Source organism: Triplophysa rosa, linkage group LG19, assembly GCF_024868665.1.
Source record: "Triplophysa rosa linkage group LG19, Trosa_1v2, whole genome shotgun sequence".
Lineage (NCBI taxonomy): Eukaryota > Metazoa > Chordata > Actinopteri > Cypriniformes > Nemacheilidae > Triplophysa > Triplophysa rosa.
The window spans coordinates 20,120,573-20,133,836 of NC_079908.1; the positions used below are offsets into that span (position 1 = coordinate 20,120,573).

The 13,264-nt window shown below is 40.3% G+C and overlaps 2 protein-coding genes across 2 annotated transcripts; one reads left to right on the plus strand and one right to left on the minus strand.

Moving 5' to 3' along the window:
- Positions 1–5,344: 5,344 nt before the first annotated feature.
- Positions 5,345–10,106, minus strand: atp5fa1 (ATP synthase F1 subunit alpha). Its single transcript, XM_057361078.1, has 11 exons — positions 9,964–10,106; positions 9,161–9,239; positions 8,889–9,058; positions 8,341–8,514; positions 8,070–8,236; positions 6,900–7,200; positions 6,489–6,713; positions 6,294–6,401; positions 6,017–6,161; positions 5,783–5,933; positions 5,345–5,572 (listed from the first exon to the last, which is right to left on the minus strand). The coding sequence occupies exons 1-11, from the start codon at positions 10,021–10,023 to the stop codon at positions 5,494–5,496; spliced, it is 1,659 nt and encodes a 552-aa protein (XP_057217061.1). The 5' UTR covers positions 10,024–10,106; the 3' UTR covers positions 5,345–5,493.
- Positions 10,107–10,836: 730 nt separating this feature from the next.
- On the plus strand, positions 10,837–13,225 carry haus1 (HAUS augmin-like complex, subunit 1). Its single transcript, XM_057360137.1, has 9 exons — positions 10,837–10,964; positions 11,182–11,356; positions 11,546–11,681; positions 11,878–12,012; positions 12,153–12,276; positions 12,357–12,422; positions 12,679–12,750; positions 12,936–12,983; positions 13,077–13,225. Exons 1-9 carry the CDS (start codon positions 10,944–10,946, stop codon positions 13,134–13,136), a joined length of 837 nt encoding a protein of 278 aa, XP_057216120.1. The 5' UTR covers positions 10,837–10,943; the 3' UTR covers positions 13,137–13,225.
- Positions 13,226–13,264: the final 39 nt, after the last annotated feature.

A 13,264-nucleotide genomic window follows, 5' to 3' on the forward strand; every position in this document is an offset into this window, starting at 1 on the left:
TACCCAAAAATAAAAATGATGTCATTGTTTATTCATCCTCATGTCTCAAAACTTCTAAACGTCTCCTCTGTGGAACACAAAAGAAGATACTTTGAGAAATGTCTCAGTGCTTTTGTGCTTAAGTCAATGGAATGTTGCCAACATTCTTCAAAATATCTTCTTTTGTGTTCCGCAGAAGAGATAAAGTCATACAGGTTCGGAAAGACCCGAGGATGAGTAATTAAGGAAAGAATTTTCATTTTTAGGTGAACCCTTACTTTCTGGGAATGCTTCAGGTTTAATACAATTCGAGCACCATGCTTTCGATTAGCGTAATAAACAATTTTGGCTCATCCGTCAATTTGCAAAAACAAGCAATGGGGGAATCGCAGTGGCATTTAGGCCTGAGTTTGATTTGAATTAAACCTGGCACATTCCTTTAAAGATTTGAGCAGATAAGAACCAAACAAGCAGCTAAATTTCATTAAAGTCTAACCTCAGAAAGCTCAGCAATGTTATTCTACAAGTAGCTGAAAAAAGGCAGTTGTGAAAGTACACCAACAGGCTTTCATTATCAGCTCCTGTTGCGTGCCACGCCGGACTCCGAATGGATTTGTCTTCTGATCAGCGAGACTTTAACAGTCTAGGAGCTCGAATCTGCGGTCACACGCTAAAAACCTCAAAGGCACATCAGCAGAGATGGATGAGAGTGTGTGATGGATAATGTGTGTTTGTCACAGTATAATGTGTGTGTGAGGAGCTTGGCGGCACATGGAAGCTATTACTCAGGTACTTAGCCTTCCACACACACACACACACACACACACACAGTATCTACATGTGATTGTGAAAACTGTACAAAAACAGATGACGTTTAAAGTAAGTGTTAAGGAAAATTAAAGATGTGCCTTAAACTTCTAGTTCCTTTTCACGGTGAACACAAATTCTCTTCATAACAAAACATCTCATCTGCTCTTTTCCACACAATGAAAGTGAATGGGGAAGCTTCTCATACATTGCCTCACATGGACTCCTGTGATGATGTTTTTATGGTGCTTTTTTAACCTTGACAGCCCCTGGTGCCCATTCATTGTGTGGACGAAAAAAAACACGGAACATTTTTCTTCTGTTTAACAGAAAGAAAAATGTCAAACCGGTTTGGAACAACGTGGGGTAAATGATGAGAGATGTAAACAGATGCACATGTGTGAACTTTGGGAATCTGGTTTTGTAACGTTATGTAAACTGCCCTGTTCTTCAAGCACTCCATCAACAGATTTTAACGTTAAAACGCAAGAACCCTGAAACAGGCTCACATCGCTTCACCCAAACACTATTAGTTCCAACTTAAAGTTAGTCGCACAGATGTCTGGATCCCACTGTTTGTAACGCTGGCATGGGGGGGAAGACGTGCTACTTCTCAATATTTTCCCGGAATGTTATAAAAGGAATCAAATGGCCAAACACACAAAGAAAAATCAAACTGGAATGTTTACCTGGAATGAACACGGGGGAGAATATTCTGGACAAGTACAAGGGTCCGGTCTTATAACTCTACAAGCGTGATATTTTGTCAGATGGTGTCTGGGATCCAGGCGGAGTGTTTCCACTGGTGAAGCTAATGATTTAGAGAGCTTTAGTCTACAGAGGCTGAATAGGTCACGCAGCAGGTAAATCACTATCGGTCGACGCTCAGCTAATCGGAAACAGTTCCAAAAACTGACATCGTTCACTTGAATGAGCTAACTAATGTTCCTCATTCTTCAAAAAAAGAATAACAGCCTCTCGCTGTGAACTGGGTTACAGAAACACAATTAAATGCATGTGGGGGTTTAGTTTAGAGATAGTTTCCTCAAAAATAAAAATTCTGTCATCGTTTATTCAGCCTCTTGTTATTCAAGACCTGTATATGACTGTTTGTTGTGTGGAACACAAAAGAAGATATTTTGAGAAACGTCTCCGTAGTTTTGTGTCCATATGATGGAAGTCAATGGGGGTCAGTATTGTTTGGTTATAAACGTTCTTCAAAATATCTTCTTGTGTTCTACAGAAAGAAAGTCATATACGTTTGAATATATAATGATATTGTTGAGTGCAGTGATTATCATTAGTTTTAAAGCCCCAGTAAATTCAATATGAAAGTTTTTTTCCTTTTATAAAAAATAAGTTAGCCTTAAGGATGTCAATAAACTGATATGCTCCTACAAAATTCCCATTTAGAAGAATATCAGCGTTCTAAACTGAGAGTCTGGCACGTGCGCTGAAAAAAATCTAGAAATTCCATGACATCACGCTGCACTTCAGCCTCTTGTCAAAGTGCTCGTCCAATCAAATCCGCTTTAGAATGAGAAGAGTCCCGCCCCCTTCATCATTTTAAAAGTGGGGTGGGGCCACTCGATATGTCTCGTGCTCTCTGCATTTTTCAGTTGAGATTACGTCCACACATTAAATAAAGCCGTGCGTTCCAAGGCGTTTCACTGGGACTTTAAATAAAAAATATGTTGATGAAGAAATGTTCTTTCTTTACTATCTTTACATTGGGAAGGAGCAGTGTGTTTTTTGTACTGTATAGTGACACATAGTTAATGGCTTTTACAGAAAGTGAAGCAAAAACACAGGAATTGGATCAGTTTTAGAGACGGTCTCTCGCTTCTGATTCGCTTCCAGTATTCATAGCTTTCATCTCTCAAATAAACAGCAACAGAATAAAAAAATGCTGTTTAAAAACATCTGTGATGTTCTCATGTTTTCTTTCTCTTTTGTTTTGTTTTGTAGAGCACATTATAAACAGCTTAACTTGTTTCTGAATTATATTCAAAAATGAAAATATTTTTTTCTTACCCTCATGTTTACTCCAAACCTGTCTGTCTTCTATGGAACACAAAAAAAAGATGTTTATTAAAAAGAATATTCTTGTCCACACAATCTGATTCATCGTGTAAAATAAAACCAGGAATGTGTATTAAGAGAGTAAATAGTCTGTTTTGTTTTGAATTTAAGGGTGACCAGGGTCTGTGGCACTTTGCTCCTATTTTTTAACCTTGAACCACTGTCATCCCTGCGCATTAATCTTGGGTTTAGTGAGGTCTAGATTCTCAGACAAGAACTCACAGTTTCAAATGACGCAGACTTGTACAGCAGGCCTGCAGCATCCTGTCTGGTTTATAGACACACACTCCAACATCAGACCTTTTGCATTCTCGTGCCAAAACTGTGTTTGTGATATTAACGTGTATCATGGGACCGAATAATACCAAAGCCATTACACACTTGTGTAAAAATTGCAGCAGTGAGATGAGAGTGTTTTATGGTTGGAAGATTGATGTGCGTGTGTACTGCATCCCGCTGGTATATGACCTCTCCTCTCCTGGCTAATAGAGAGGCAAACCGTATCACTTCTATTAACAGATGCATGCACAGACACACAGTTGCCAACGAGAAACAAGCTATGAATGTTTTTTCCAGCCTTTGCAACATTTTGTGTGTATTTGTTCTTTTTTTAAATGTTGAATAATTGGACGCAGCTGTTTGATTCTGATGATAGAGGAGAGAGAGAGTAGTGCCGGTACAGAACGTATGTAATGATATGCTGTACTTTGTCAACACGTGGTTGAGGGTTTGTGTTTGTTTGTTTTCTGGAGCACATTATGGCTGGAGGATGACACACACATGTGCATTGATGCTGAAGAGCAGTGTTTGGCTGTATTATTTGTAAAATGTTCCTTAGGTTAGTATGTTGTTTTCTGTTTCTCAGATCAGTTCTAAACTGGTTTTGCTTAAGGATCCAGATTTTCCATTACGCATCAGGTAGTGAACCAAACCAGCTTTATTGTTTTAAATATGAAAATTTCAGTTTCAGTGGTTTGTATTTTAAAGCACAGTACACAGTTTTCTGTTAATCATTGCCAATGAACCAGTTATTTTAAGAAGTGTGCGTCATATTTTCTTTTACCTCACGTGTAATTGTTTTTCCATGATGAGGGCATAACGCAAACCGGTCCATGATGTCCAGTGTCAAATCTGGAGCAAATTTGAGAACCTGCGGTGTAGACCTGTTTGATCTCCAGCTTGGGTCTGAATGCTGAAGTCTCCACCTGGTGGTAAAGCCATGGACAGCATAGTTTATTTAGAAATTAACATTTTGACTAAAGCATCTTTACACTCACTCTGAACTGGCTTTTTTTTTTAAATAGACCTAAAGAATTCAAGAAGGGAACCGAGATGCCCTCACATCTAAACACTCGTACATTAAATGACAACATTTAATCAAATTTCACGTGCATAGACGATGCATTATTCTCTAGAATTAGATACATTTTTAACTATAGCATGTCACAGCTTCATTTCATATAAATGACCTATTTACAATGTCCAATTTCAGTACAATATCTCCGCATTAAAGCAAGGACTGAATTTGCCGTTGTCATCAGGCGCCAGTTGTTCAGTTGTAATCTGATTGGATTTCATTTTACGGATTGGACTAAAAAAATGGATTGGGAATTTGGATTAGATCACAAAAGCCAGTCTATGTTTTGATTGGGATTTGTATCATGTAGTATACACAAAGGCAATTTTTTATTTTGCCTATATTTTTTGGCGTCACAAAATAATTTAAATGTAAAGTGTTTTTATTAACCGTTTGTAAACTACATTGGCACCATCATCAGTGATGAACCTGTCAAAAGTAGGTCTTTACTAGTGAACGCAAAGTCTCTCTGGTGAACACAACACCAAACTTTTCTGAGTGAAAAAGGCATTGAAATATCTTTTTGTCATATGCCCTTTTAGGACCTCCGTAGAGTATCAGCAATCCAGATTTGGTGTATTTGGATCAGGGTTACCCAATTCAGTTTTGCTTTGAAAAACCAGTACAAAAATCAAACGGATTACCCATCACAAATCTAGATTTAAGAACTCATCACACAAAAGTTCACATTTAAACAGTTGAGGAACCAGTTCATACATAGCATTTAAAATGATATATGCATTAAAACCTGAATGATGCATTCCAGGGCTGCGTTTCTCAAAAGCATCGTAACCTTAAGTTGATTTTAGAACCATCGTCACCAATGGAGCTACAATCAACGTAGGCTTACGACGCTTTTGGGAAACGCAGCCCAGGATGATGATAGGAGTGTAATACTTCCCTACCACAATAGTGCAAAATACATTTTATTAAAACACACACAGATGAAATGCGATGCATCAAGAATTGTCAATCCAAGTTGATACCGGTCACAAACTAACACAAGTTATTCTGTTATATCAGTAGACTTTGCTTTAAAATGCTATTGCATGTGCTTACCACACTCAATTACTAAAACGTAATACATTCACAACCAATTTTATAAAAACAGACACACAGTTGGAGTAGGGAACACTTTATTCTCTGTTAGGAGATTTCTGTACATTGAGGATCAAGTGCCACTTGAATCTTCTCTTGAGGGGTTTGTATAAATTTAAGATGGAGCACTATGCAAACATTGACAAAACATTAGCAATACAGGGAATAGACTACTCAAAGCTTGACAGGAAGTTAAGCACAATCGCCTTGAGTTTAGCGTCAGCGGGCTCTGAGATTTTACCATCAGTCCTAGAAGAAAAAACAACCATAAAGTTAAGACAATGCATACTAAACACATCCCAATGATTAAGGCAGGAAGATTAGAGAATTTAGAAGGTTTAGATGACAAAAACTAAAAACCACAGTGACCATGAAAGTTTATCATGTCAGTAAGAATCCTAAATTCAATAACTTCCTGACAACCAACACTGAATACATAACTTCTCAAAAGAGGTTTACCTGATAGCTGCGAGCAGATCCTGATGTTGGCTGATGACGTGTTGAAGGAAGGCTTTCTCAAATCTGGTGATCTTGCTAGGCTCCATCTTGTCCAGATGTCCCCTTACACCAGCGTAAATGACTGCCACCTGTTCCTCAATGGCCATGGGTGCTAAACAAGGAAACGCAGTTAGTACAGGAATATACCAAGAAAAGGACGTCCTCCAAAACAGCAGGAGGTAGAAGCAAACTTACAGTACTGTCCCTGCTTCAACAGCTCTGTGAGTCGTACGCCTCTGTTCAGCAGCTGCTGGGTAGCGGCGTCCAGATCAGAACCGAACTGAGCGAAGGCAGCCACCTCACGATATTGGGCCAGCTCCAGCTTCATGGTACCAGCCACCTGAGAACAGAACGCAATTCAAGAGATGCTCTACACTGCCACATGAATCTTGTAGTTGGCAAACATTAAATCTCAAACCTGCTAAGGTCTTGGCAGGCTAATTAAACAAATACAAATTCCAGATGCACAGACCTGCTTCATGGCCTTCGTCTGAGCAGCAGAACCGACACGGGACACGGACAGACCCACGTTAATAGCGGGACGGATACCCTTGTAGAACAACTCCGTCTCCAAGAAAATCTGCACGAGCAAAATGTGGCATCATTGAAGGAAGGAAGTTTTGTCTTTGTTAAAGCTCAATACATTACAGCAGAAAATCAGCCTCACCTGTCCGTCAGTGATGGAGATGACATTAGTGGGAATGTAAGCGGACACATCTCCGGCCTGGGTCTCGATGACGGGCAGGGCGGTGAGGGATCCACCGCCAAAGTTGTCGTTCATCTTGGCTGCTCTCTCCAGCAGACGGGAGTGCAGGTAGAAGACATCACCGGGGTAGGCCTCACGACCGGGGGGACGACGAAGAAGCAGGGACATCTGGCGGTAGGCAACAGCCTGCAGAAAGAAAAGATTACTTTAACACTCATGTTTATTTACAGAAATCATGCATCTCACTTTGGTAACGTCACACTACCAGTCAAAGGCATGAGAACTGTTACAACACAGTAAGATGCCACATTTTGAATTGACTAACATTATTCTAAAAGGCGAATAAGGTACAAACAACTACAAAGTTCTCACCTGTTTGGAAAGATCGTCGTAGATGATGAGGGCGTGTTTGCCATTGTCTCTGAAGTACTCGCCCATGGAGCAGCCGGAGTAAGGAGCCAGGTACTGCAGGGGAGCGGCATCGGATGCGGTAGCAGACACCACAATGGTGTATTTCATTGCATCAGTATCTGTAAGCCTCTTCACCAGCTGGGCCACAGTGGATCTCTTCTGACCGATGGCCACGTAGATGCAGTACAGTTTCTTTTTCTCATCTGTTCCCTCATTGAAGCGCTTCTGGTTGATGATGGTGTCGATGGCAATGGCGGTTTTACTGGGAGACAATTTATATTACGCGTTTATAGTACAAGCATATATTTAAAGTTGCATTCAGCTCACAAATTAGGGTTGGGGCATCGTCCATAGGCGATGGCTGACAGACATGACGATGTTGAGCCGGCATCGTGGTTATAACAAATGTTTCACTTTAATCACGTGACTCTCGCTGCAGGCTATAAATCGCGTCGGAAACAAATACGAACAAGGCTAAGGGACATATAAGCTCGCACTTTACAGATCAGACTGGCCTGACTTTAAAACCGAGGAGCTTGCGATGTATAAAGAGGACGCGCAGTTTGCGCAGAACCACCTGACTTTATAACTGTATAAAGACACGTGTCTGCGCAGCTTATGTTGTATAAAGACGCTCCTCACATTATAACTTTTATATTGAATAGAACATCAGAAAAAACAATACAACCAAGCCACACTTTATAACTGAAGCTCACGCTGTACAGATAACACACGGCTGAATTCATAACCGCCCAGCTCACGCTGTATACAGAAGCTGTGTCTGTGCGCAGCTCGTGCCTAGATGCGCTTTGCTTTATAATGCCGCATGGCGACGTCATCATCCATCGCGATGTTTCACTGTAGCCATCGCCCAACCCCATCACAAATCACTTCAAATATCAAGATGGATTGCAGTTAAAAATACTTTGTTATAACAAGTTGTGCGGCAAATTTGCAATAAAATTTCTCTTGGAAAAAAAGGTTAACACCACAACACAAAAATTTTGCTCTGCACAAAGCCTTCTAACTTAGTAACTCGGCCATTCCTAGGATGAACAGCGCATCTCAAACAAGAGGACATCATTTGTCATTTATTTATACAATGCTGCACTCTTCTCAATCTGGACTTACCCAGTCTGTCTGTCACCAATGATCAGCTCTCTCTGTCCACGACCAATAGGCACCAGACTGTCCACAGCTTTGATACCAGTCTGCATGGGCTCCCTCACAGAGATACGGGGGATGATGCCAGGGGCCTTCAGACCCACACGTCTGCGCTCCTTGGAACCCAGGGGGCCCTGGTGTTGAGAGACAAGAGGGTTGACAAAAATGATTGGTTAGTCGATGAGCTTAAAGAATGATTGAAAACATTTCAACTTCAAAACTTGATTTGCGGTCAGACCTTGCCATCGATGGCGTTTCCCAGAGCATCCACAACACGGCCGAGCAGCTCCAGTCCGACTGGGACGTCCACAATAGCTCCTGTTCTCTTGACGATGTCACCCTCCTTGATCAGTTTGTCGTTACCAAACACCACAACACCAACATTATCGGGCTCCAAATTCAAAGACATGCCCTGCAGGAGAAGAAAAAAAGATTTCATTAATGCAAGCCAGAAAGACATAGAAAATGGGTTTACAGCAGAAACATTAAGAACAAATACATTTCGCTTATTGAGAAGTATACATTTGGAGATGTTCAGTATATTTGGAACCAAGTTTAGCTTTTTAATTAAGAGTCATTATGTCAACATTAGTAGCAGACACTAAAGATCTTTGACCTTATTGCGGTTTTCTAAATGGGAGCTATAAAAATACATTTAAAGGCCTGTTGTATTAAATCCCTAAATACCATCAAACACAGTTCATAAAATCCAAAGCATTCGATGCTCATTCAATAAACACTGTCAATGTCAAAGTAGACCGACTCGTTCTGACCAGGCACACTCACCTTCAGACCAGAGGAGAACTCCACCATCTCCTCGGCCTGCACATTCCTCAGCCCGTACACACGAGCGATACCATCACCAATGGACAGCACGCGACCGGTCTCCTCAAGATCTGCACCAGTTTCAGCTCCAAGAATCTTCTCCTCCAGAATGCTAGAAACCTCAGCTGTGCCTGAACGAGAACAAATACACTTGAATGAGAGAAATTCAGAAGACGAACCACGGAATAAGCTGCAAAAATCATATTTAATATGACAGAGCATGAACCACAAACCTGTCTTCTGCAGCCATGGTCTGGCAGTGTGCAGGTTCTTTGCTCCAACGCATGCAGCAGCCGCAACATTTTTGGAAACCTGCATTCATAGACATTTGGTTCATGAGCCTAGTTAAGACTACTCACTTTTAAAAGGAGTAAAAATAAAATGGTTGCATGTGAACACTTGACCTTCATGAGCTGGCAGCAGCCATGCTACTGCAGCTAACGTTAAACTCTTTTCGTGTATACAATAACAAAAATTCAGAACACCAACATAACAGCTACATAAACGTCTGCGTTTAATTCACATGCAACAGTAAAATGAAAGTCTCAAGTGAGAATGAGGTCAACTAATCATATCACCAGCCACACTTCCACCTAAACGTGACGTACATGCTTAAACAACAAAAATGTTAAATGTAACAATGCGTTAAAAACTTTAGGCATCAAGTACTTAATTACAACAAATTGACTTGTGCGAACTACAAAACAACGGACAGCTGAACCCGAATGTCGCAAACCCGAGCTGTGTTTCCTGACCTTCAATAGGGAATGTCATTCAATGAACGACACCTCCCCAAAATGTGCAATTACAACTATTTGCATCCTTAAACCTTAAACAAAACTGATTTAATAGGACCCACGAGGTAACACTCTGCAACGAAGTAAACGAAGCAGAATGAAGTGCGGTAATGCGCGAGACATACGCAGGCCCTTCATAATGCAAGATGGCGGCGCGCTCAGCCTCAGGCCATTAACTGCGCTGACATTCACCGGCTCGGTTCTGTTGACTCGAGAAAACGCCCAAAAATAAGACTTACGAATCCGGCCCGTCGGGGCAGGGTGCGGGCCAGAGCCGCCGCGACGCGAACAGACAGCATGATCGACGACAGTTGATATTGCGGGAGCTTAAGCTTATGTCCTCCTGCAGCGACCGGCTGAAGCGCGAGGAGCTGAGTGAAGGAAATGGAAGTCGTGCGAGCAGCTCATATACGAAAGGTCAGCGCGAGACCCGGATACACTTCTGAGAGGCGACATCAGAGGTTGTGCACTTTAAACATTGATATAAAATAAATAGAAACCTTGTTTTTGCAGCAGGTTAATGATAACTTATTTTGCTTTAGAAAATCATAATTTGTTTGAACAGAAAAAAACATGGCCAAATATTTCTTTTGAAATGTTTATGAAGAATTGTTAGCAAAATATTCAAAAGGAGATAAGAATACATACCACATACATTTCGCATTAAATTTTATTATGATATGATATGATTCCATTCATTTATTTATAGGCAACGTTGCTTCATTTCATCACAGTATATGTATCCAATATTTGTCCACCGTGTTAGTGGACAGGGTATCAGTTTATGTTGGTTCATTGCAGGTTTTCCTGCTGCTTGGTATTTTTTAATGTAGTGACATAACATAAACAACAAAATAAGAATAACAATAAAAACGTAATAAGAAGTAATATATTTAAGAGACAAACAAAATAAAAAATACATCAAAACGAAAAATACGCTATACACATAGGTGTATTTAATTTTAACCAATAAAATTAATTCCAAAGATCAGAATACCTCAAATAAAGATAAAACTTCAAGTCGTCCGTGACGTGCCCTTTTTCTACCGAGGCTCATTGGTCAGCGGCTCAGACGGCCAGCCAATGGCAACATGCGCTTTCAAGCCCCGGAACGAGAAATACAAACAGAGTGGCGGGATCTGCGGTTGCGTTAGAAAGTTTATTTATGACTGAAATTAAACATATTAGTTACTACGTGTGAGGTACAGTCGGTGGAAACATGTGTGAGAAAAGCAAAATCGTGAGTTATATTCTATGTTCAATAAATTTGGTCTCGCAGTCGGAAGTAAACGGATGCTCCTCCGCGTTCTGTTTTTCGGTTCTATACGCACCGTTATTAGTCTCGTGGATTTAGATAAATCGACTCACACACATATAACGTTACAAGTCTCGTGGCAACGAACAGTAGTATTTGTTATTTTTAAAAACTCTTTCATGTCTTATTTTCATAATTGCAGGTGACTCAGTGGCTAAAAAAGGTGTTTGGGCAGCAGCCTGTCCCCGACTTTGAAGTGAACACGCGGACGATAGAGATTCTGCACGAGCTGGTGGAGAACAGTGAGATGAGATGCAGAGAGGTGGAGCTGCTCATACAGGACCACGAGCAGAAAGCAGAAGAATACAGCAGTGAAGGTGAAACTCTTTTATTTTTTGAGCTATTTTTGTAGTTAAAATAAAGTAATTTTAGCTGATGTATGAAATTGATAACATGTAGAACTGTATTGTAGGATATACAAAAGCAACCACGCTTTTCTTGATCCATTATACATGAAAGTAAAAATCCATCTGCTCGTGTGGTGGATTTTGATTTTTTTATGACAGCTGCCCATCTGCAAGAGGTGCTTGTCCAGGGAGTGGGATTTCAGCCTGGGGCAGTGTCCAAACCCACAGCAGACCTGCTGTCAGTGCTGGAGGCCACAGCTGAAGTGCTTAAAGTCAAAGACACATCACTCGGGAGGTAAAACAATGTCTCTCCTACATGCAACATTCAATTTCCCTCTTATGATGCAACTTTTACTACACAGTATTTTACACATAACAAGCACATATACACTTATGTTCAAATCCTTGCAAGTTAAGGGATGAAAAAATGCTCTAATAATATATTATATTATATTCTGTATGTAATTCATTTTATCGGTTGGGTTTATCAGCTACTTGCCTGCAATCAATAAACTGACCAATGACGTGCTGGAGGCTGAAAAAAAAGACAGGCGATTACAGCGGGAACTTTCTACTGTCCGAAAAAAAATGACGGCCACAGCTGTGCTACGGAAGAAACTCCAAGAGTAAGAAAACACAAGTTTATCACTGTGTTTTACATCTGTGTTTCAAAATTAGGATTCTAATCTTTCCAGTGCCTTCTTGTTTATAGATAAATAACAGCAGAGATGTATTTCAAAATGATGTTTGGGACTTTGTCTTTCAGTGATTTAATGAAGATCACACACATACAACAGGTGGAAGCCGCTACAGCAGAGGAGAGACTTCTCAACATGGATTTCATGAAGAATAAATCCAGAGACCTCGCCTGCCGGAATAAAATTGCACAGGTGTTATATGTTTAGGCTGGAGACCTGGGTGAGTGACATCTTGCTTCCAGCTTTACAAACTGAATCTGTGTTTGTTACAGGACAAATTGGACTCACGGCAGATGGATGATTCTCTTACACATCAGGCCATTCTGCAGTTGTCAGAGGTAACCTACCCTTGGAATTACTAACCAGGTCACAGGATAAGGTTTAGACTGAGGTTTCATAAAATAAAAAGTTCTTTAAAATGACATTCAACAGAGTTCTGAATAGTTTTGACTAACACATTACAGCAACTTCAACAGGTGAATGCAGCATTAGCACATATAGTTTCTTTCTCATAGACAGTTTTGCGCACACTTACTGCATGCAGATGTGAGAGTTAATTGCCACATTTTCTCTGAACTTTTATTCCATACTTAGAAAATTGCAGCACTGAAGGAAGAAACACTACCTTTGAAGAAGAAACTAGAGCCATATAGTGACCTGAGCCCTGTAAGTATATCAGATATGACGTTTTACACTTTTAACAACCAGACAGCAAAAGCCTGGCAGCCTCGCAGAAATCTGTTCATTTTGGCACTCGCATTTTCTTTCAATCTGATTTGTATAAAATTATTTTCTTGTTTGATGTGTAGGTTGTTAATTGTTTTAACTTTTTCTTGGTCTTGTATATTCAGAGTCCAGCTTTGGCACGAGTGAAAATCGAGGAAGCTAAACGAGAGCTGGTAATTCTCATTTCACCTGCTTGCATTTAACCTTTTTCTGTATGTTTTATAAAATATATACAGTATATAATAAATGTTTTGTTTTGTCTCAAGGCTGCCTTGGATGCTCAGCTGGAGCAGAAAGTGGACTTCATGAACACCTTATCTAGATAAACCTGAATGTCAAAATAAAACTGTATATACGTGAATAATGTGACCTATTCCTGTCATGTTTAATAAACGCAACACCTCTCCAAACCTCATGGCGGTGGTGTTGACTTTTGTCTGCGTCATTTCACCCG

Coding starts and splice junctions, on each gene's coding strand:
- atp5fa1 (XM_057361078.1), bottom strand. CDS start 10,023: ATGCTGTCTGTTCGCGTCGCGGCGGCTCTGGCCCGCACCCTGCCCCGA. Junction 6,402..6,488: donor TCTCCATCACTGACGGACAG/GTGAGGCTGATT, acceptor TTGCTCGTGCAG/ATTTTCTTGGAGACGGAGTT. Junction 5,934..6,016: donor GTTGAAGCAGGGACAGTACT/GTAAGTTTGCTT, acceptor TTCCTTGTTTAG/CACCCATGGCCATTGAGGAA.
- haus1 (XM_057360137.1), top strand. CDS start 10,944: ATGTGTGAGAAAAGCAAAATC. Junction 12,013..12,152: donor CTACGGAAGAAACTCCAAGA/GTAAGAAAACAC, acceptor TTTGTCTTTCAG/TGATTTAATGAAGATCACAC. Junction 12,751..12,935: donor CATATAGTGACCTGAGCCCT/GTAAGTATATCA, acceptor TTGTATATTCAG/AGTCCAGCTTTGGCACGAGT.